Source organism: Phyllobates terribilis, unplaced genomic scaffold (assembly GCF_046119375.1).
Source record: "Phyllobates terribilis strain yellow unplaced genomic scaffold, ASM4611937v1 Scaffold_3__8_contigs__length_932513732, whole genome shotgun sequence".
Lineage (NCBI taxonomy): Eukaryota > Metazoa > Chordata > Amphibia > Anura > Dendrobatidae > Phyllobates > Phyllobates terribilis.
This window is the reverse complement of record NW_027362763.1, coordinates 112,998,211-113,023,481: the sequence shown is the minus strand read 5'-3', so window position 1 is coordinate 113,023,481 and position 25,271 is coordinate 112,998,211. Positions and strand designations below refer to the sequence as shown.

Sequence of the window (25,271 nt, the reverse complement as noted above, 5' to 3'; positions counted from 1 at the left end):
TAGACATGTGAGGGCTTGATTCTTTTGCAGGACAAGTTGTAGCTTTCAGTGGCTCCATTCTATTTACCATACATTGTACTGAAACAAGGGAAAAAAACTCCAAGTGAGATGCAATGGTTCTTTGTGTCGCTATATTCAGGGACCCATAACATTTTAGTTTTCTGTCGATTGGGATGAGTGAAGATTTGAGTTTTGCAGTGAACTTTGTGTACATAGAGTGTCATAGAATCATAGATTCTATGGGTGTTTTGATTGTTTATTATTAATGTTTTTAAGTGAAATGAGAAGACAAAAAAACCCCACAAATCCAATTTTTTTTCCTCTTTTCGGTGTTTATTGATCGTATTAATTAATTCCCTATCTTAAAAGATCAGACTTTAACAACCGCATCAATATCAAATATGATCATTCATTTTTTCCTTTCTTTATTTTAAATGGTGAAAAGAGGAGTGATTTGAACTTTTATATTTTTAACATTTTTTTAAATCTTTTCTTCTTTATTTTTAAATTTTTTTTTTCGTTCCCTTAGGGGACTTAATCCTGCAAATCGCTCATACTATATATTGCAATACTACAGTATTGCGCTATATAGTGAAAATCTGGATCTCCTCTGGAGCTCAGCCTATAGCTAAGCTTCACAAGGAGGACCGTGGTTTCAGCAACGGAGGTCTTCAGCAGACCCCTGGTTGTCCTAGAAATGCATTAGACCCCTGTGATCGCCTTGTAGAGGGCCGATGAAAGCAAGAGTGCTCAGGCATCGGTGCATGCACAATTGAAATGATACTGTCACAGACTGACAGCTTTATTTAAATGGTTAACAGAAGAATTCTGCGTTGTCCACGGTTTTTAGGGACAGATGCTGGCTATTTCATATACGCATGTTTGGGGAGCTCAGCTCCTGAGCCCCCTCCACATGTGAGGACCCTTCCAGGATGTTAATAACCCGTACATTTGCGGGAAGGAGTTGAGGAGCTGGGTTACAGGGGGACAATAAAAGGAAGAAGGTAGGAGTTTCACGTTCCAGCATCCAACCAGCCCTTATAAAGAGATGGGAGGAAAGTTTGATGGCTGGCACTTGATAAGTAGAGGTTTTGGGACGGTCACAGCGGTGGGGGATAGGTTTGGGTCAGAGTCTTGATAAATGTGATGTCCTTTGGACGGAGGTTACTGTTGGGGGAATAGTGACTTTGGTTACATCTCAATATAACTAGTGGACTTCGGTCCTGTGAGGATAGTGGTATTAATGTGGGATATTAATGCCTTAACCCTTGTGTCGGTGTGGTGTCGGTGTGGTGCGGCTAGGGTCTAACTCTTAATTAGGTGTTGTTTTTCTTCTGGTTTAAAGCCTATTAGATATCTACTGTATATAATTGTGGGGCTATCATTGTTGCAGTCACCCCGCGTTTTGAGTTGGAGTCTGCTGTGGCCATTTTACACAGGTCACAAGCAGCCATGTGTCTTATATACATACATTGGGTATGGAGGGAGGACGTGGGGATTTAAGGTTTACAAGCGACCGGATCCCTCGTCAGTTGTCATGTAGTACTTGTAGTGTAGATAGCATAAGTAACATGGTGATATAAATGGCCTCCTCCGTTTTGCTTTTTCTCTCATGATTTTCCTTTCTTCTTTGTTTTCATCTCTATAGGCTGAAGAAAAATCCCAAAGTGGAGAATTGGCCTTTATTAAACAACTGGCCCAAAATGTCCTGCTTGTACTGGAGTATCCGGCCTACTCAGTGGAGCGCCTGGTAAGGATCTATCATCTTCTACATCTCATGTCCTTGTTGTCTGATCTTCTCCAGATCACCAGCCATATAGCAGAAGCTCAGGTTCATGATGGTGGAGGCCTCCCTGTCCTCTCCAGGCAGACACAGGTTTCCATCTCATGTCATTGTTCTCTGATCTTCTCCAGATCACCAGCCATATAGCAGAAGCTCAGATTTATGATGGTGGAGGCCTCCATGTCCGCTCCAGGCAGACACAGGTCTACATCTCATGTCCTTGTCTCATCTTCTCCAGATTACCAATCATATAGCAGAAGGTCAGTTTCATGATGGTGGAGGCCTCCCTGTCCTCTCCAGGCAGACACAGGTCTACATCTCATGTCCTTGTTGTCTGATCTTCTCCAGATTACCAGCCATTTAGCAGAAGGTCAGATTTATGATGGTGGAGGCCTCCATGTCCACTCCAGGCAGACACAGGGTATTTTATGGCCACCTGTCCCTGTGGCTTCATCATCTGTGAGGACAGTCTGTACTCAGTGGTGCGGAGTTTGTATTTCCGCCTGTGTCTTTGTATAAGGGGGATATCTCCTATAATATAATAGTGTCTGTGCAGGGTCCGGCTTGTATCACGTCCCCTACATCTGCTGCAGTGTAATCATCATGGACATAATATAGAAGAGAGACGTTCCTGCATCTTCAGCTTTTATTCCCCTGCAGTTTCTATGTCTTAATGTCATTTCTTATTCCTTTTTAGGCCGCGATCGGATCATTGAACCTGGGGAGAAATCCTTGTAAGAGCGACTATAAACCGATCAAACTGATCAGCAGTGGAGCCTTTGGGTGAGCTTTACTTTGGTATTATATATATTTCCCAGGGCTCCTTATGACGATATCTCTGCGCCCTTCCCATGTTATGTTCCCATGGACAAATTATGAGTTCACATCACGGTCCACATCTATCTGTCACTATTCAGGTCAGTTAGGATGTGACGTGGATGAGGACCCCCCATTGGTGATCATTTGTGGAGTGTTATTTTATGTATTTATAGACATGGTTTTCTAGTGATGGCCCCACATTAATCATTAATACAGGAGATCATTTGATGAGATCTATAGATAGATTGTTAATAAGAATTTATAGTAAATCATGTTTTTTTCTCCTCTCCAGGGCCGTCCACTTAGTTCGCCATAAAGATACAAACCAAGTCTGCGCTATGAAGAAAATGGACAAGGAGAACCTGAAAAAGCCAAAGAGGCTTGAATGGGCCTTTCTGGAGAGGGACATCTCAGCATTCGCAGATTGTCCCTTTGTGGTCTCCACGTTCTGCTCCTTTCCTACTAAACTTCATCTATGTATGGTCATGGAGTATGTACCAGGTAGGACACATCCATTGTATCTATATCCAGCCCACGTCTGCTTAATCCTAGCACCTATATATGACCACAATGTGCCCACATGGACGGTTACATGTCCTCTTTGCAATTATTATAAGTCATCTGTTACCAAGATGCCTGAAAAACCATTGATCTCTATGAAAGTCCCCCAGTATGTCCTCGCTGAGCACGGCAGCAATTTCCACTATGGGTAAAAGGAAGATTTGTCTTTTTGAAGAGTTTTTATAGATAAGAACGTTCACAGAGAAAAAAATTAGAGGCTCGTAGATGAGGCTCTGTCTCTATGTATAGGGTCTATCTGCAGTATACAGTATACGCACTACATTATACAGTATATATAGACCATCCTGTCCCAATGTCTCCGCCTTCTTCACATTCCCACTCATCATGTGTAATTTACATTGTAACAAACCCTCAGTTCTCATATTTGCTTTCTCCTGTAGGAGGTGACTGTGGTACCCTTCTAAAGCACAGGGGTCCTTTACCGGTCCTCTTGGCCCGTATGTACATTGCGGAAACGGTCCTTGCTGTGGAATACCTGCACAGCTATGGTGTGGTGCACAGAGATCTGAAGCCTGAGAAGTAAGTGACCCCTCTAGCATATTAGAGGGGAAGAAAGTTAGAGTTTCTTATACAGTCTGTGGGTTATTACTTGGTGCTGATGGTGCTGACACCATCTTTTCTTTCACAGCCTCCTGATAACATCAACAGGACATATTAAGGTCACTGATTTTGGGGTTTCAAAACTCGGCCTCATGAGACCAAACTCAGACTTCTACAAGACTCCAACTAAGGACATCACCAAAGAGTTCCTTGATAAAGAGGTAGGCTTTACTTACAGGGTCTTGTACTTTACAGATCTCATCTCTTTCTCCTTCTCTGATTTATAATTTCTCTAGAAAAACATTTCCACTGATGTTATGTGTCGCAATTATATTTATTGATCATCATCTCCTTTTTCTGTTGGTTTCCAGACTGCTGGCACCCCTACTTACATGGCCCCAGAAGTTATCCTAAAGATAGGCTATGGAAGGCCTGTTGACTGGTGGTCAATAGGGATCATCCTATATAAATTTCTATTTGGATATCCACCATTTACAGGGGCTTGCAGAAGGAATATTTTACACAGTATCATCCAGGGTAAGTAAAATAATCTGAATGCTTGTGATGTCACTGTTATTTGACTTGAATAGTTCTGTAGTTTTTTCTAGCTTTGTTAAGGAATTTTTTTTTTCTGAAAATAAATGAAGAGGTTTTATTTCTTATAATATTTGCTTTTTATATAACAGATGATATACCTTGGAGATGTAATTACTTTCCTCCAACTAATGCTCGAGGCATCATCACTCAACTGCTCAGAAAAATTCCAGCACTGAGACTTGGAACAGGTAATATTAATAGTATTATCAATGAATTATTACAGCGTGACCAGACAAATGATGGGTTCCATGAGGATCAGCACTGAGGTTCTGTACTCTACCTACTTTTCTATTACCCATTCTTCATGCTATAATGTTCAATATATTTCCTTTATGTCGGCTCTGTTACATCTTCAGTTCAGATTAACATAAATTCTACAGATATGGAGCAGTTTCTCTGACAATGACTGTATCACTTTCTTTCTTGTCTTCCTTTTCCAGGAGGCGCAAATGAGATCAAAATTCATCCATTTATGCGTGACTTAGACTTTGACAACCTTTTAAGTCAGAATCCCCTGTTCGTTCCTGACCTAAAGTCAGATGAGGACACCCGCTACTTTATCAGTAAGTAAAATGAGACGTCATCTGCAGAAAACTGACGTGTGTCTTGTCTTTCATTTTATGTCAAAATCAGTTCTCATCATTATTAGTGATAACATGGTGACTGTCTGGGTATTATACTAATAATCTCTAATAACACTTGTATTTTTTAGCTCGAAGTAGCAGCTTCAAACATATGAATTCAGATGAGGGGGACACAAGTGAGGACAATGACTAGCCAGAAATCAAAAACTTTGCATCAACTTATCAAAGGTCTTCTAAAGTAAGTATGTGGCTAATAAAATGTATGAAACCTATAATTACAAAAAAAAATTAAATATATCTATTTTATATTTCTTTATCTGTTTTAGCTATATATCACCAATACTGGGATGATGACCAATATAGAGCCTATGTCACCTCCACAGTGTTCCCAAGAGAACAGTGATGGAGGCAATGAAGAGCCTATGTCACCTCCACAGTGTTCCCAAGAGAACAGTGATGAAGGCAATGAAGTGCCTATGTCACCTCCAGGGTGTTCCCCAGAGATCAATGAAAAAGGCTCAGAAATGTGAGTAGATTATTATTATTATGAGATTTAGTCCTGATATATGTCGGATCCAAATACAAGATACGAGTAACACAAATCTAAATCTAGCATCCACCACCCCATGACTACACAATCTCTGTGGGTCTTACTTGTGATAACTTCAATAACAGCTGATTGTTGCGACCAACCATTCATTTCCAACTCACTACAGGCCAATATTACTAATTAGACTCCATTCTTGCTGGTAAAATGTGGTCTTGAGCAGGCTATCTCCTCTATGTTGTCCTAATTGACCTAACAGACAGGTGTTCTTCCGTTATTCTATTGTTTTTTCCTTGTAATTTACGTGTCTTTTTTCTACCAACAGGCAGAAAGAATCTTCCCCTTCCAAAACTGTTGGAGACAATCAGTGTTTTACTGCTAAAAACAGTGAGTCATCCTCGCCCTCATTGTCAGGTATGTACAGGTTTATAGGCCATCCAATTATAGCCTATGATCCAAAATTTAAATATTAAGGCTCTAAAATTACTTCCTTTATTCTTTCTGCTCCCCTGAGTATTCTATTTTTTGTTTTGTTAAAATCCCCCATACGGTTCCAGAGTTATGGGCCTTTGTAATTAGTGGTAATTTTTATTCTTTACAAAGGGGCGGTGCTCACAGGATCCTCTGGGGCGTGCCCTTAGGTTACCACGCCCACATGATAAAGACCATAATAATTAACACTAAATAAAAAGTCCCATATCTCTACAACCGTACTGTGGATTTTAGGAAAACAAATATCAGAATACTCAGGGGAGAAGCCGACATAAAATAAGAGCGAATCTTGGACACTTTTGACCTGGTGATGGGTCTTCTTTAAAGTTACAATGAAGTTTTATCTAACTGATTATATAACACTGTGGCTTGCTGAAAGTAATGTCATATTAATATGGGGACATGGTTCTTTGGAGAGACACCACCGGAACCCAGAAAAGCTACAGGTTCATATTAATCAGTTGCATAACTCTATAAAGATACAAAGCTCATCTTTTAGGAGTTTATAATCAACATTTTTTTCTGGCTTTTTGATTAGAATCTCCAGTTCAGAAGAGAAGAAAATATTTTCGAACACTGAGAAAACAACTAAAAACAGAGAAAGTTGAAGAGGGGGAAACTAGGCGAGGTAAGTGTGACGATAATCTCCATGTTGTATGACGTCAGTGAGAAGAAGTCATGTGGAGCAGATGTTATCCGTCAGTGGTGGGATTGTCACATGTATGATGGCTGACAATGATTCTGCTCCTCTGTATGATGAGATTCCTCTAACGTCATGCTACAGTGACACCACAGTAGTGTCCTCTAATATGGAGTCCCATTACTTACATCAGTTTTACATCTTTTCTCCTAGGTTCTCTCTTCCGCCGGATGATAACATCCTGCCGGCGTGGATTATCCAGGGCTGCTCGTGCTGTCAGAGAAAGCTGCATTTTTGGCTGCTGCCACCAACGCACCATTGACATCTCGAGGACAGAAAACCCCCAAATCTAGCGCTCTGAAGAAACTACAGCACATCCACCATTAATGCTGTACCTGTATGGAAGGAGTTGTACCACCTACCTGTGGCCTCCTGACCAGCAAGAGACACGTGCAAAAGTTGAAGGCTCCTCCAAGAACTTGTCTTCATCCTTCCATGCAATTTTAATTCAAAGAAATAAAAAATTAAAATTGTTTAATGTCTTTTCGCATTTAATTGATTATTACTGACTTTTATGGTATATTAATACTATACCTCATATATAGTATGTCTGAAGGGATAGATCCCAAACTGGAGAATAGCGGTTCTATGTCTCCCATTAATCCTCTAAACTCTGGCCAAAAATGGAGGAGATGACCAGAGATTCTGTTATTCCTAAGGGTACGTACACACAGCACCTTATAGACGCCAGCATACCCACTGATTTTTTATTTTATAAGAAGACACTTAAGGAAAACATCAGTGTTTTTGTTAACTACATATAAAATAGTGAGCGGCTTCCAAACAGAAGCCACCAGCAGAATGAACCGATCACTTTCTTTAACCACTTCATAATTTTCAAAGCTGGAAGCGGAGAAAAGAAGCTGAAAAAGACTGAAAAATACACAATGCACAGCAAGTTGTTTTTATATTGCAGTGCATATGTTCAATCATTTACATTTTTATCTAGTGCTTTTCATGAGGGATCCAGGTGGAATCCACCTGAAGAAGACATTGTTTGCACATTACGAAGAGTGGCAATTAGTGTTGAGTGAGCACTAAAATGCTCCGGTGCTCGAAGCTCGGGCCGAGCTCACCGTGATACTCGGGTGCTCGACCCGAGCAACGAGCCCAATGTTAGTCTATGGGAGACCCGAGCATTTTTGCGGCGGCACCCCCGACAGTCTGTAGAAAGCCTAAAAAGTGCCCAAAACGATAGTGACAGTGCTCAAATGACATGGGGACAGCATGGGGATCGCCCCAGGAAGCATTTCAGACCCCCAGGTCACTGCTGTCAACAGCGCCGGACTGGGGTGTCTGGGGCCCACCAGGGACATTGACTCCAGGGGCCCACCCACCCTTCAGCTATTTGCAAATACCTGTTAGCCGTTATACCCATTATATTGGCCGCTTCTGCCCATCACTGTGCGCTCACCAGAAATGCGATGTACAATTACTGTAGTTTGCATTAAAGGGTTTTTATTGGTGAAAACAAGTCATCAGCGATGCACAGGTTGGGAAGGTGATCACTTATTTATTGGTGGAATCAGCACTGTCAGAAGATTGTGGCACTTTGAGTATTTGGTGAGATTTTTACCTCTGTATTTATAAGACAAAACCAGGAGTGGAGCAATCCGAGGTAATGTTTTATGAATTTCTCACCCACTCCTGGTTTTGTCTTATAAATACAGAGGTGAAAATCTCACCAAATGCCAACTTTCTTTCTCTGGTGAACCTTTGCAACTGCATCTCTGCTGCTGTGTAATAGTCACAGGGCAGGGAGGGGTTAAACATCCAAGTATTTAATATATATTGGAAATAAAGAGGTTTCCCCTTATTGATATCAGATAAAACAAATGACCAACCACAATCCACTCTACCAAGACCAATATTACCAGATAGAAGGCAGAAATACCACCACACCATGACCAGATCACATATTACCACCACATAGTGCCCAAATAATGCCACATACAAGGCATAAATACCGCCACACCATGACCAAAGCACATAATACCACCACATAGTGATCAAATGCTACCAGATACAAGGTATAAATACTGACACACCATGAGACCACATATTACCACCACATAGTGACTGAATAATACCACATACAAGGGACAAATATCGTCATCTCATGACCAAAGCACATAATGCCACAACATAGTGACAAATAATGCTAAAATAATAAAAATGTAAAAAAGCTCTGTATATTGGGTCAGTGTACAGGTTATACAGTGATCACCAGTGATATTATACACAGGAGCTCTGTATATAGTGTACAGGTTATCAGTCATCACCAGTGACATTATACACAGAAGCTCTGTATATAGTGTCAGTGTACAGGTAATGCAATGATCACCATTAATATTATACACAGGAGCTCTGTATATAGTGTCAGTGTGTGTGTATAGGTAATACATATACTCAACATAGGTAATACACATACTCACCAGTGATGTCTCTAGGTGAAGTTCTTTATCTGCAGACCGATATATCCCATCTTCTATGCAGGACTTATCTCTGCAGAAAATAACATAGTTAGCTATAATGATCACTTCCAGAGCACAATCCACACTTTTCCCAAGATTTCTACACTGCATGAAATGACAAAAAAGCAACATAGTGCCGCACTACACAGTAACAGTGCTCCAGTGTCATTCTGTGCCTGCTCATCTGTCAGCAGACATATTTCTCTGATGGCAAAGATGTAGCAGAGCTGAAGACAGAAGACCCATGGATTACGTCGGAACGAGGATTTTTTTTTTTATTAAAGATGGAGTCCCTACATGTGTTTTTTTCTGTTTACTAGAAATTCATGGTGGCCATGTCTAGTTTGGGCCTTACCATGCTTCGAATCCCAGCCCCCAGCTGGGATTATGGGCAGGGGCGTACTGGCCCACCGTATGATCGGGAAAACCCCCGGTGGGCTCCGGGTTCCGATGGCCATGCCCCTAAGCCCCGCCCTCACACCCACTGGGCCCTGTACAGAGAACAGAGGACCCCCCGGTTCGCTAATCAGATAGGCAGCACTGCCGATATGATTAGTGATGGGCCCTCTGCAGCAGCACAGCAAGGAGACTGGTCTCCCTGCTCTGCCTGCTGCCGCAGTGCCCCTCTGCCACCTCTGCCGGCGCGTGCGCAGGAGGTCAGTCTCAGGGCGATGACATCATCGCCCTGGGACGGCTTCCTGTGCGCACTGTGGAGGACGGATCCGCCGTTGCCCTAGGCAGCGGCTGCAGGCCTGCAGCTCATCTCGACGCGTGAGTATGAAAAGCAGGGGTCGGGAGGGGAGGAAGGGATAGGGGGGAGGGGTGGCTGAGAGGACCCCTGGCCGAGGCTGTCAGTAAATGCTACTGGGCAATGGGCATGATTATCATCATGCCCATTGCCCAGCCTGTCCTGCTGCCAACCTCTCGTTACTGTTACTATGCCTAGCAGCATGTACTACCACCAGTGGCTGGCAGGACATGCTGGGTGGGCATGAAAGTACCAAGGAGGCTGGCAGGACATACTAAGCATGAATCGGGCTATGGGCGGAGGAGAGCGGTGCCAGCGCCCGCCCTTCTCCCCCGCTTGCTCAGGGCCCAGCAGCCGGATACTTACCTCTCCTCCTGCCTCCGCAGATCCGCTGAGCCATCACAGGCAGCGCAGAGCGGGAAGACGCCGGAGACGCTGGAGTACGGACCTGAGCAGCGGCAGCAGGTAAGGAGGAGTGAGGTGAGTATTTGATTATTATTTTTTTTAATGTACGGAGGCATGGGGCATTATATGGGGGGGGTGATATCCTGCATGGGGCATTATATGGGGGAGTGACATCCTGCATGGGGCATTGTATGGGGGGGTGACATCCAGCATGGGGCATTATATGGGGGGGGTGACATCCTGCATGGGGCATTATATGGGGGGTGACATCCTGCATGGGGCATTTTAAAGAGGGGGGTGACATCCTGCATTGGGCATTTTAAAGAGAGGGGGGTGATATCCTGCATGGGGCGTTATATGGAGGGGGGTGACATCCTGCATGGGGCATTATATGGGGTTGGTGATATCCTATGGGGCATTATATGGGGGAGGTGACATCCTGCATGGGGCATTATATGGGGGGAGAGGTGACATCCTACATGTGGCATTATATGGGGGGAGAGGTGACATCTTGTATGGGGCATTATATGGGGGTGAGAAGTTAAATCCTGCATGGGGCATTATATGGGGGGGAGAGGAAGAGATGGAGGAGAAAGAGCAAGTGAGAGAGAGGAGAGAGATGGAGGAAAGGGTAAGGGAGAGAGATGGATGAGAGAGAGATATGGAGGAGAGACAGATGGAGGAGACAGAGCAAAGGAGGAGAGAGAGAGAGGGAGGAGAGAGAGAGAGGGAGGAGAGAGATAGAGGGAGGAGAGAGAAAGAGATGGAGGACAAAGAGCAAGGGAGAGAGAGATTGAGAAGAGAGAAATGGAGAACAGTGCGAGGGAGAGAGATAGAGGAGAGAGAGATGGAGGAGAGAGAGATGAAGGAGAGAGAGATGGAGGAGAGATGAAGGAGAGAGAGAGGGAGGAGAGAGAGAGGGAGGAAAGAGAGAAAGGGAGGAGAGAAGCGGGAGGAGAGAGATAGAGAAAAGAGATGGAGGGAGGAGGGAGAGTGAGATTTTTCCATCTCAAAAGTTGGAGTTCACAATGATTTCAATGGGGTCCATGTACTGGATCAAGTTCGGGTACAGTTTTGGTACCCGAACCAAACTTTGGACTAAAGTTCAGTTGGGTACCAAAACCTGAACTTCCACGGGTCTGCTCATCCCTTGTCATGCTAGGTATGGGAAGAACCCGGCGTACGACAACGGGAAAAGCGGGAAAGCCCAGAAACTAGGGAAAGGGGGAGTGGAGACCCCTAAGCAGATCTAACAACACCATGACTCCCTTATCGTTCCTAAATAGGTTCCACACCTATCGCCAAGCAGGATACCTTAGCCCTGGCTGACCCTAGAGCTAGGCCCTAGGTAGGGAGGGGGAGGAGTTAGCACTAGTCGGCCCCACTGCAACTAAAGACAAACAAGGGAAACAGACAAGGAGATACACTTAGCTTTGAGGAGACACCAGAGAGAACACAACTACAATCCATAAAGGAACTCCAAGAAGAATATCGCTGACTGCTAGAACTCCAGACCTGAACAGAGGAATTTACTCTATCACCAGCAACTCTCTTGAGAAACTGAGTATATTTAAAGATCCAGAAAGGGTGTGTTAATTAGCAGGCGATCGTGGAGATCACCGCTGGGTGCTAGAGTGGGAGGGATGATGAAAGGATCAAGAAGGTGTCTGCAAGGCCAAGCGCAGCGACCTTCTACAGCCGGATTCAGAATGACTGTATGTCAAGCCTGACACACCCGTGACATCCCTAGTTCCTAATCCTTTAACTGGTTCGGATGCAATACTACATTTCACCTCTAGTAGCCACTAGTGAAAAATTTGATTACCTGTCACAATCACAATAATAGTCGATCATTAGTGATCCAGTTCTCAATCTACGTCCCATTGGTTTACACAGTCTGTAAAATTGCCCTCCAGGAGGAGACTGGTATCTTTGTCCTGCCTACCACTGTTCTCCTACACATGTGCAGACTTCCATTTCTTAAGGGGACTTATTTTCAGTCAATGTCTATGGCACCTAGGTTTTGTAAATGCCTCCCCCACCCCCATATCAATCTGTGGTTTTGCAACCACTGAGTTCCAATACTGTGCTATGGTCCACAGTTACAAATGTCTTTATAATAATTCCGATTGTTGGATGTCAGTTGATGTTGAACCCCACCGGTGAAGAGGTCAATATAGTAAACCTGGAAAACCCCTACAATGCATTAAGTTTATGGCTGCTAATAGTCATCATGTAGTTGATGGCGAAATATAACAGGTACAGTCTAGGGGTACAGGAGACATTTGAGCTGATAAAAGCTGAGTGTGCATGGTGATAGATAGCGGCTTTGTAAGACTAAACTTACCTTGTGGCCGGAGTCTGTAGAGCAGAGTTACTGTACATGTCCAGACTCTCTGACCAGGTCTATGCAAAAGTATGAAAAGTGATATAGCAATGTGAAATTCAGGCCAACACTCCCTTTTTCCATAAAAGTCAGCACTTTATTTAATCCATATAAACACAACCAAATTTAAGTGGCTTCGTACAAAAATAGCACATGAAAAATGTACAAATGCCATCAGCAAAACGTACTTCAACCAGACGGCAACGCGTTTCTGAGCTCTACGTTTCTTAGTTTGAGCCTGAAAAATTCCACAATACTTAACACAGGATATCTGAGTTCGCAGATTCGTAACACTCAGGTTAAAATGTGCATAGACAAAATATATAGATAAAACCTGTAAAAACCACAATGTGGATAATGCGGATAAACGAACCATACAATAAAGTAAAAACAGGAGCCGAGGCTGTAAGTGCGGGGATTTCTGTGCTTGGGGATCATACTCGATACTGGATAAATTGAGATGTTTTGAAAATGTTGTATCCATTATTTTATCATTTGCAGATCACCAACACGTCTCTCCGACCTGTGATTTCCATAGTTCCACGACTTTTCCGTCTTATGCTCAGAGGTCTAGTATTAACCCCTTTACCCCCAGGGTGGTTTGCACGTTAATGACCAGGCCAATTTTTACAATTCTGACCACTGTCACTTTATGAGGTAATTACTCTGGAACGCTTCAAATGGATCCCGCTGATTCTGAGACTGTTTTTTCGTGACATATTGTACTTCATCATTGTGGTAAAATTTCTTTGACATCACTTGCGTTTATTTGTGAAAAAATCAGAAATTTGGTAAAAATGTAGAAAGTTTTGCAATTTTCAAAATTTTAAATTTTATGCCCTTAAATAGAGATATGTTACACTAAATAGTTAATAAATAACATTTCCCACATGTCTACTTTACATCAGCACAATTTTGGAATCACATTTGTTTTTTTTAGGGAGCTATAAGGGTTAAAAATTGACCAGCGATTTCTCATTTTTACAACAAAATTTACAAAAATACTTTTTTAGAGACCCCATCACATCTGGCGTGACTTTGAGGGGCCTTTATGATAGAAAATACCCAAAAGTGACACCAAAACCACATTCAAGAAGTTTATTAACCCTTCAGATGCTTCACAGTAATTTTTGGAATGTGGAAGAAAAAAATGAACATTTAACTTTTTTCACAAAAATGTTACTTTAGACCGCAATTTTTTTTCATTTTCGACTTTTTGAATGTAAAATTTGCTTGAAAAATTAGCGGACACCATGTTGCGTTTGGGGAGCCCCCGATGTGCCTAAACAGTGGAAACCCCCCACAAGTGACACCATTTTGGAAACTAGACCCCTCAGGGAACTTATCTAGGTGTGTGGTGAGCACCTTGAACCCCCAGGTGCTTCACAGAAGTTTATATCATGGAGCTGTAAAAATAACATTTTCACATTTTTCCAACAAAAATGTTTTGCAGACCCCAATTTTGCATTTTCATAAGGGTAACAGGAGAAATTGCACCACGCGATTTGTTGTGCAATTTTTCCTGAGTAAGCCGATACCCCATATGTGGGGAAAAAACACTGTTTGGGCACACGGCAGGGTTCGGAAGAGAAGGAACGCCATTTGACTTTTTGAATGTAAAATTTGCTTGAATTAGTGGACGCCATGTTGCGTTTGGGGAGCCCCTGATGTGCCTAAATAGTGGAAAACCCCCCCCCCAAGTGACGCCATTTTGGAAACTACACCCCTGAAGGATTTTATCAAGGGGTATAGTGAACATTTTGAACCCAGAGGTACGACACAGAATTTGATAACATTAGGTCATCATATTGAATAAGTTGTCATTAGTCTTGAGTGCAAGTGCTCGCTACTTGAGTTTGCATCGGGTACTCAGGTATGGACCATGTATGGCGGGTGCTCAAGTGACATGCTCGAGTCCCCGCCCGCATGTTTCATGGTTGTTAGTCACCCAAATAAAAACATGTGGGGATCGCTTGTGCATGACAAGAAGTCCCAGCAAGGTTTTTTTGGCTGTATAACAGCTGCAAAACATTTGAGGCGGAGACTTGAGCATGTCACTCGAGCACCCGCTATACTCGGTGCATACCTGAGCACCTGATGCAAACTCAAGTAGCGAGCTCTTGTGCTCAACATTAGTTGCCATATAGACGGTATTTTTTTCTTTACTTCTGAAAAAATCCAAACCCCAACCCTAATACAACCACAACCCTAGCCCAAACGCAACCTTAGCTCAACCCTAACCCTAGCCCAACCCTAACCCTAGCTCAACCCTAACGCAACCCTAACCCTTGCCCAACCCTAACCCAATCCTAGCCTAACCATAGCACAACCCTAACCCTAGCCCTAGTACAACCCTAACCCTAGCACAACCCTACCCATAGCTCAATGCTACCCCTAGCCCAACCCTAACCCTAGCTCCACCCTACCCCTAGCCCCACCCTAGCTCAACCCTCACCCTAGCCCAACCCTAACCCTAGCCCAACCCAAACCCTAGCACAACCCTAACCCTAGCCCAACCCTAACCCTAGCAAAACACTAACCCTAACCCTAGCACAACCCTATCCCTAACGCTAAAGTTTATTTTTTACGCCATTCCTCGTGCGGTATAAGTGATTAGACAACTTTATTTTTCGGGTCGGTGCAATTACAGGGATACTAGATTCATATCAGGTTTTTATGATTGAGAGCTGTCACACACTAAAAAACCCTTTTTATTGCAAAGACTAGTTTATGGATCGCAATTTTTTGAGAGCTATAATTTTTCCATATTTCGGCCGACAGAGTCATGTGATTTTTTTTTTTTTTTGTGGGACAAGTTGATGTTTTTATTGGTACCATTTTTGGGCACATTACATTTTTTGATTGCTTTCTATTCCGATTTTTGGAAGGCAGAATAAACAAAAAACAACAATTCACGAATTGTTTTTTGGTGTTTTTTTTATGCCGTTCTATGTGTCGTCAAATTGATAAGGAAGCTTTATTCTTCGGGTCAGTACGTTTACAGCGGTACCACAGTTATATTTTTTTTCACGTTATGGCACTTTTACTCAATGAAAACTATTTTATAGAAAAAAGAATTGTTTATGCATCGCTAGAGAGCTATAAATGTTTTATTTTTCTGCCGTTGGAGCTGTATGGTGGCTTGTTTTTTGCGGGATAAGATGACGTTTTCAGCGGTACCATTTTTATTTACATTTGTCTTTTTGATCTCGTTTTATTCCATTTTTTGTTTGGTGGTATGATGATAAAGCATCGTTTTATGTTTTGTTTTTTATTTTATTTTTTTACCCTGTTCACTAAAGGGGTTAACTTCATCACCATCCCTGTGCTATGCAGCCTGTCAGCGCTGCACAGGGAAAAGTTACTTTGGTCACGCGTGGCGCATGACCAAAGCAACTTCCTGCCTTCTGATGACCCGGATGTTGTCATGATGACATCGGGTCACCATGACAACATCTGGGACCGGACTCAGACGCTGCGGGATGCCGGCAGAGAAGGTAAGTATCGCGCTAACCTCCTCTTGCCACCAGAATGCTGTGATCGATTTCAATCACAGCATTTCGGGGGTTAATGTGCAGGGAGCGGTGAGGGACCGTTCCTTGCACATAGCACCGGGTGTCAGCTGTGACAATCAGGTGGATGACTTGATATCACGACCTCCCCAGGAAAAAGACAATAGGCTCTAGCTACAGAGACCTTCAAACTCTCTGTGTCACTCCCCCTACTGCACCCCTGGTGGAGCCCAAGTCTCCATCCCTGTTATTTCCCAGCTAAGAGCTCCCAAAACTAAAATGGGCCATATGTTCTTACTGGACAGTCCTAGGGAGCCCGTTCTGGTGTCATTGGACCCAGCCGGGCCCCTGCTACGCATGGATGCTAAACATCAGAGTCCTAGGGGCCCCTGCAAGGCTGTGCTGGGTATCTCCTTTCCTTACGCTGGACTATGTTTAAAACTAGGGTTACAATCCGCATCCCCTCAGGTCTATTTTGTGTATCACTGAGATGAATCTTTTCCCCATAACTCGCTGTTGAATTATGTTTCTTGAATAGGCACATGGCGTCAGGGGAAGGGACATCCTGTGTAGCTTGCAGCTGCTGTGAGAATTCTCACTCTTCGCTTCTTCAGCTCCTTCCTTTGCAAGCTGCAGTGTCAAATTTTCATATGTAGAGCTTCGTAAAACCCGCCTGCCAGTGCACAGTGATCGACAGGGGATTACCTTGAATATCTTCACACCATTGTTCCCTGTAAAAAACAGAAAATAAATAAGCTAATTTATACTCACCTAACACCTAATCCCAGAAGCCACTGTCAACTGTAAAACAGCAAAAATAAAAAACAACCATATCCCTCACCTATCCAAAGTGATGAAATAATCCATAGTGTCCTACGATGATCTAGATGACTTATACTAGTATAATTTTCAAACGGTGCCACTCCATAATGTACACATACTACAATGTGAAGAGTGGCAACTATTGACCGTATAATGGCAAAATCGCAAGATAAACATAAACAACCGAAGCAACCACGATCAAAGGCCGATCTACATCATAAAAAATTGTTTTATTAAATATTCAATTTTGTTAAAAATTATCACATGCAGATAATTGGTGCAAAAAATGGTGCAAAACAACATACAGTGTGTAAAAAAATTCTACCGCTATATGGGACAAGCAGGACCCAAATTGTACAGCCTAGTAGATATTAAGTGATCATCCAAGTAGCATAGTATTTATACACAGGCCAATGTGACCCGATTAGTAAAAAGGCTCATATAGTCAAAGGTTGTTAGGTCAGAGAAACAGACAATGTTAATACATTCCTCAAAATAATATTACGGGTATAATGAGCCACCATATATATATTTACATGTGTATAACAACAGTATATATATGTGTCAACAGTATATAGACATACAATATATTGTACATGACAACAGGCTCACACTGACACAAGTAATGTGTAGCGATCAGCTGCCGTGAGAGAGTTCACAGGAGTTCATCAGCTGATGAAACCCGGTAACCTCACTTACGGCACCGCCGCTGCGTGAGAACTGTCTCACGCCGTAGCGGTGCCGTAAGTGAGATCACTGGAGCTCATCAGCTGATGAACTCCTGTGAACTCTTTCACGGCAGCTCAGCGCTATACACTGCAGGAGTGATTACACAGCGGCGTCTGCTCTGTAACAGCAGGCATAGGCTGATGGGAGTAGTACTCTCATCAGCTGATGCCTGTGACCTGTGGTAAGCTTTTTACGACTGGTCACAGTCACAGCTGCGGGCTCACACTGTCATCTGACAGAGTGAGCCCGTAGTTCTAACCGATCAGAGCCCCTTTTTCCCACGCTGTCATCTGCGTGGGAAATCATGGATGTTCGGGGGCCCCATTCATATGAATGGGGTCCGTGTTCCGGGTCAGGTACTGTTCTGGTAACCGAACCAAACTTTTAATAGATATTCGGATATCCACGGGTCCGCCCATCACTAGTAAATAATCCTACCAAGTTATGACCACATAATGCCACCACATAATGCTAAAATAATGCCACCATACTGATCATTACCATCATGACTGTACTAAGACCAATATTACAATCAATACCACAATATGAGACAATAATCAATAAATACAGCCAGATCATAACAACATATCACCAACATGTACTGTAGTGATAATATACCATACTGATTATTAACAGTATAAACACTGATATTATCACTGTGCAGCAACCATGTAGTGGTATAATTGTATATATCAATTCCAGTGCTCTGCATACTATATACAGTACAGACCAAAAGTTTGGACACACCTTCTCATTTAAAGATTTTTCTGTATTTTCATGACTATGAAAATTGTACATTCACACTGAAGGCATCAAAACTATGAATTAACACATGTGAAATTATATACTTAACAAAAAGGTGTGAAACAACTGAAAATATGTCTTATATTTTACGTTCTTCAAAGTAGCCACCTTTTGCTTTGATGACTGCTTTGCACACTTGTCATTCTCTTGATGAGCTTCAAGAGGTAGTCACCGGAAATGGTTTTCACTTCACAGGTGTGCCCTGTCAGGTTTAATAAGTGGGATTTCTTGCCTTATAAATGGGGTTGGGACTATCAGTTGTGTTGTGCAGAAGTCTGCTGGATACACAGATGATAGTCTTACTGAATAGACTGTTAGAATTTGTATTATGGCAAGAAAAAAGTAGCTAAGTAAAGAAAAACGAGTGGCCATCATTACTTTAAGAAATGAAGGTCTGTCAGTCCGAAAAATTGGGCAAACTTTGAAAGTGTCCCCAAGTACAGTTGTAAAAACCATCAAGCGCTACAAAGTAACTGGCTCACCAAAAGTACCACCCCAGGAAAGGAAAACCAAGAGTCACCTCTGCTTCTGAGGATAAGTTTATCTGAGTCACCAGCCTCAGAAATCGCAGGTTAACAGCAGCTCAGATTAGAGACCAGGTCAATGCCACACAGAGTTCTAGAAGCAAACACATCTCTACAACAACTGTGTTAATTCATAGCTTTGATGTCTTCAGTGTGAATGCACAATTTTCAAAGTCATGAAAATACCGAAAAATCTTTAAATGAGAAGGTGTGTCCAAACTTTTGGTCTGTACTGTATGTGCATAGTGTGCTGGTAATTGTACAAATATATGTATATTAAGTCATCTACCATCTCTCTGATCATAGTTGTTCACTTTCCCTTTTCTTTTTCATTCAGCCCACACCACCATAACCACTTCTTCCATCCATGACTTGTCTCTGCAAAATGTAATTCACGTCACCTCATCGCGTCTGCTGCATGGAGAGTCAGGGTGTTGGAGACCGGAGCAGCACACCCGGGGAACAGGAGCGAGATGAGTATGTTTTTTCTGCATGTATATATGAGTCTATGTGGGGGCTCACACTGTATATACAAAGGCTACGTGGTGGCTCAAACTGTATTTAGGAGGCTATGTGGAGCTCACACTGTATACAGGAGGCTATGTGCGGCCTCATACTGTATATAGGAGGCTATGAGGGTGCTCACAGTATATATAGGAGGCTATGATGGGGCTCACAATGTATATAGGAGACTATGTGGGGGGCTTATGCTGTATATGGGAAAATATGTGGGGGCTTATACTGCATATAGGAGGCTATATGGGGGCTTATACTGTATTTAGGAGGCTATGTGGGGGCTCATACTGTATAAAGGGACTATGTGGGGCTCATACTGTTTATATAGGGCTGCGTGGGGGTTCATACTGTATATAGGAGGTTACCTAGGGCTCATACTGTATATAGGGAGGCTATGTGTGGGCACATACTGTATACAGTATATGGGGTTATGTGGGGTTCATACTGTATATAGAGTGGCTAAGTGAGGGCTCATACTGTTATAGGAGGATATGTGAGGCTCAACCTCTATATAGAGAGGCTATGTGGGGGCTCACACTGTTTATAGGGGGCCATATGGGGGCTCATACTGGATATAGGAAGCTATGTGAGGGTCATACTGTTTATAGGGTCCATGTGGGGGCTCATACTGTTTATAGGAGGAATTGTTCAGGCTCATACTGTTTATAGGAGAATATGTGAGAGCTCACACTCTATATAGAGAGGCTATATGGGGGCTCATACTGTTTATAGGGGGCTATGTGGGGGCTCATCATGTAAATAGGAGGCTATATGAGGGCTCATATTGTAGCATCGGCGTCTCTGCCCCATTCTAGGCAGAGACGCCGTCCCTCTCACCTCCCCGCTCCTGGCGCGGCGTCCTCCAGCGCTTCTCTCCCCGCTGCTTCCGGCACGCGCTCCTTCCCCGGCAATGTGCTTAGGGTGCGCGCGCGCGCGCTCCCCCTCTCTTAAAGGGACCGCGCGCGCCGTCCTAAGGAGTCCCCGGCCAATTGCCGGAGGACCTCCCATATAAAAGGCACCTCCTCCAAAATGGAGGTGCCCGAGCAATGTTGTAGCACTGTTCACTACTCTGCTTCAGCCCTCAGGTCCCGTTGCCAGTTACCTGCCAGATACCTGCCAGATTCCTGCCAGTCTGCTGTCTAATTCCTGCCTGATATCCTGCTACCTGCCTGCTAGCCTGAGGTCCGACGGTCTGCCTTCCAACTCCTGTCAGTCTGTCTAAGGACCAGCTTGCCCGCTCACCTGGGAGCGCACATCTTCTACCTGCCTGCTTGCCTGAGGTCCGACGGTCTGCCTTCCAACTCCTGTCAGTCTGTCTAAGGAGCAGCTTGTCCGCTCACCTGGGAGCGCTCATCTGCTGCCTGTCTGCTAGCCTACCAGGAGGCTCTGTCGTCACGTGCTGTAACCACCCGCCTGTCCAGAGACTCCTGCCCGCTCACCTGGGAGCGCTCATCTGCTACCTGTCTGTTGGTCTTCCTGGAGGCTCCGCCGTCACATGCTGTGACCACCCGTTTATCCAGAGACTCTCGCCTGCTCACCTGGGAGCTCACGTCTATCATCTGCCGCCACAGGTCGTACCAATCCTTTACCCAGAGACTGCCCCGGTCACTTGCCGTGACCTCCTGCCCGTTCATCCAGAGACTGCCCCGGTCACTTGCCGTGACCTCCTGCCCGTTCATCCAGAGACTGCCCCGGTCACTTGCTGTGACTGCCTGCCCGTCTACCCTGGTCGCCACCCGCTCCCTTACAAGGACCGCCACCTTCTATAGTAGCTCAGAGGTTCCGCCTCCCAGACCCTTTACACATATTGTATGTAGAAAGTCTATGTGGAGGCTCATACTGTATATAGGGGACTATATGGGGACTCACACTGTATATAGAGGGGCTATGTTGGTCTTATATTATATGTAGGGGGCTGTGTGGGGCTCATACTGTATATAGGGGAAGTTTTCAGGCTTATACAGTAAATAGGGGAATGTCAGCATACTTAAATATTAAGTGATAATTAGAGTTGAGCCACCCCCGTAAGGTTCGAGTTCGGTTCGTCGAACGCCCGTATGTTCGCCGAACTGTTCGTCGAACTGTTCATGGAACACCGTCGAACACCGTTAAAACCAATGGCAGGCAAACAAAAACACATAGAAACACATAGAAAACACTTCAAAGGTGTCCAAAAGCTGACAAACTGCTCAGAAGACACAACTAACACATGGAAAAGTGACAAGTACATATAGTCATGCAAAAAGAAAAGAGGTTGAGGAGTAAAAGGAGGGGGAGACACAGATATAGGCATGTAATGCCCTTTTAAAACCAAAAAAGTGCGAAGCTGACACGGCCAGTCCGTTCTTGCCCATGCGACCTCCGTGTCGCCGGGTTTGTGCCAGAGCTGCGGTGGACCCTGATGGCCAGCCCCCTTCTCCCAATACTGGTGCCTGTCCGCTGGTGGGTCGAGCGAGCCCCCCTGCGGTGGAGGCAGGTCTAAGCTTTTTAATTTATATTGTCTCTCTAATTTGAATGAGTACACTTTAAATCCTTTTACAAGGATCTATTGGAGGGCAAGTCTGATGCCAGCAGCCGCGGGAATTACAGCTCCAGTAGCGTCCACTAAAGCTGCTGCAGTTAAAAAGCTTTTATAAGGATCGAGCTTGGCGGTCCACTTCAAGGCGTCCTATCGCCAGTCCCAGCCCCTGTGGCTTGGGGTGCCTCCCGATGCTCTTCACTGAGTGTCCCGGGGGCCCGAAGCATTTCCTTTGAAAAAATTAAGTGTCCAAACTACAGGTGGTGTAGCTTGCTTAACAGCTGGGATAATCCGCTGACTAGCAGACACTGCTACTAGGCACAAAGTATTTCCTGGGCTAGATGCAGTTAAAATTTTGTAATTAGATACTCTCGTTAGATGCTGAGAAAGCATTCCATAGAGTCTCCTGGCATGCCTGGCCCTCACAGGGTATCAAATACTTAGGAATTCCTATTCATAGAGACCTCTCCCATCTATGTTATCTTAATTTTGGGCCCTTTATTGAACAACTCCATACAGACCACGGTTGGCAAGTTAAAACTGTAAGATTCACTACGTGAACCACTGGAGCTTTGTGGAAAAGCACATGTACACTGTGTTCCAAATTATTATGCAAAAAGTGTTTAGGAGTGATAAGGTAAGAATTTTTTTGTTTGTCAGTTAAACTCATTGATGGTGATGTGTGTCAGGACTCTTTATATCACTGTAAGCAATTGCAGACACCTGTGCTAATTAGTTTGGCAGGTGTGTCCAATGAAAGGCAAGACTACTTAAGAAGGCTGTCCCACATTATTAAGCAGCCTACATTTTCTGCCAAAATGGGAAAGAAAAAGGATGTGTCGGCTGCTGAGAAGCAACAAATTGTGGAGTGTTTAGGTCAAGGCATGACTACATTCAACATTGCCAAGACACTTCATCGTGATCATTGCACAATCAAGAAGTATGTAGCTGATTCACAGTACACACGTGTGCGTGCTGATAAGGGAAAATTGAGGACTCTTTCCTACAGGCAATTACGTCAGGTTAAAAGAGCAGCGGCAAAAAAGCCTTGTCATAGCAGCAGACAAGTTTTTGAAGCTGCTGGTGCCTCCAACGTCCCCCGAACAACAAGATGCAGGGCCCTTCAGAGGTTTGCAGCTGTGCATAAGCCATCCTGTTGACCTCCTCTATCCACTGTACACAAGCAGAAACAGCTCCAGTGGGCCAAACAATACATGAAGATTGACTTCAAAACTGTTTTATTCACCGATGAGTGCTGTGCAATGCTCGATAGTCCAGATGGATGGAGTGGAGGATGGCTGGTTGATGGACACCCCATGCAAACATGGCTACGGCGCCAACAAGGAGGAGGTGGAGTAATGTTTTGGGCTGGAATCATGGGGAGAGAGATTGTCGGCCCCTTTAGGATCCCTGAAGGGGTAAAGATGAACTCCATGATGTATGTGGAGTTTCTCAAATAGCACTTCCTGCCATGGTTCAAGAAGAAAAACCATGTATTCCACAGCAAGATCATTTTCATGCATGATAATGCACCGTCTCATGATGCACATAACACATCTGCATCTCTGGCTGATATGGGCATAAAAGGGGACAAACTTATGGTGTGACCTCCATGCTCCCCTGACCTCAAACCCATTGAGAACCTCTGGAGCATCATCAAAAGGAGTGTCTATGATGGCGGGAGGCAGTTCACATCTAAGCAACAGCTCTGGGAGGGTATTCTGTTCTCATGCAAAACAATTGAAGCAGAAACCATCCAAAACCTGACAAATTCAATGGACGAGAGAGTTCAGAAGCTCCTTTCGAACAAGGGGTCCTATGTGCAAATGTAACATCACCTAGAATAAAGCTTTGAGTTGAAAACTGTTTGATTTAAGTTTCTAATAACCTGCTAATGCTTATAATTTCAAAAATGACCATTTTTTTGTTCTTTATTAAAATGAAAAGGTTGATCGAAGAGTGTGGGGGATCTAAGAGTGTGGCAACCCAGTAGTCAGGATTATTTCGAATTCTGACAATCTGAGGGTCATGTTGCAGGTAGTGCAGCAAGAAGGCACCCATGTGTCTTGCGCATCTAGGAGCCCCAAAATTATTTTCCGGGCTAGATGCAGCTAAAAATTATTATTAATTTGAAAGCTGGTGGAGCTTAGTATAGATGGCCTAATAGAATCAGTACTGCAAACTGCTATAAGGCAAAAATAATTTTACAGTGAAGATAGAGATAAACATGATTAGTAATAATTTGAAATCTGGTGGAGCTTAGTATAGATGGCCTAATAGAATCAGTACTCCACACTGCTACTATGCCCAAAATTATTTTCAAGGCAAGATACAGATAAAAATGATAATTAATTTGAAAGCTTAAAACGGTTGGTGAGGTGATTTTACCAAATCCTCAAGCTTTTACTCTCCCCAGGATGACACAGGGCTAGAAAAGTCCTTGCTGATGCATGATGTGTTCATCTTTATGAACCTGAGTCTGTCTACATTGTCAGCGGACAGCAGTGTGCGCTTATCTGTCAGCACAACACCAGCAGCGCTGAACACATGTTCAGAGAGAACAAAAATTATTATTTATTTGAAATCTGGTGGAGCTTAGTATAGATGGCCTAATAGAATCAGTACTGCAAACTGCTACAAGGCCAAAATTATTTTACAGGCAAGATGCAGATAAACATGATTATTAATAACACTGGTGTACAAAAAAAAAAAAATTCTGGCATGGACTTTAAGAACAGTTTTAGACTAATTTGAGGGTGCTGAATTCAAATCTGATCTTATAATTTCTCTATCACATCACGTTTTTGCGCTATAGGTATATAGCCCATTTTCAATAATTCCAAGAAAAATATAAGTAGTGTATGAAAAGTGCCGTTTTATACGGTTCACTAAGGTAAATTTAGTTTTCATTTAGTCTCCCAATAAATGTGAGAATATCTTTGTTTTCTTTGAACATGCATAATTCCCATTTGTTATGATAATAAAGTAAAAAAACAGTTTTCAAACACCCTTGTTTTCTGTGCTACTGGGACAGTAGAGCTACAGCAGAGCATTGGGTGAAAACTGAATGGCCTCACCGACAGAGTTTGGCACCTGGCGATAAGAATGTCATCCATGATTCACTAGTGGATAGGAAGAACATTGTCTTTCCTCCCTTGCACATAAAACTTGGATTGATGAAGCAGTTCG

At 43.5% G+C, this 25,271-nt stretch overlaps 1 protein-coding gene across 1 annotated transcript in view; it reads right to left on the bottom strand.

Annotated features, from left to right (window-relative positions):
• Window positions 1-24,311, bottom strand: part of LOC141257834 (microtubule-associated serine/threonine-protein kinase 3-like) — a 60,963-nt gene extending 36,652 nt beyond the window's left edge. Inside the window, exon 1 of the mRNA XM_073672849.1 lies at window positions 24,291-24,311. Within this exon, the coding sequence (XP_073528950.1) occupies window positions 24,291-24,311 (21 nt within the window). The remainder of the gene's footprint in view (window positions 1-24,290) is intronic.
• Window positions 24,312-25,271: the final 960 nt, after the last annotated feature.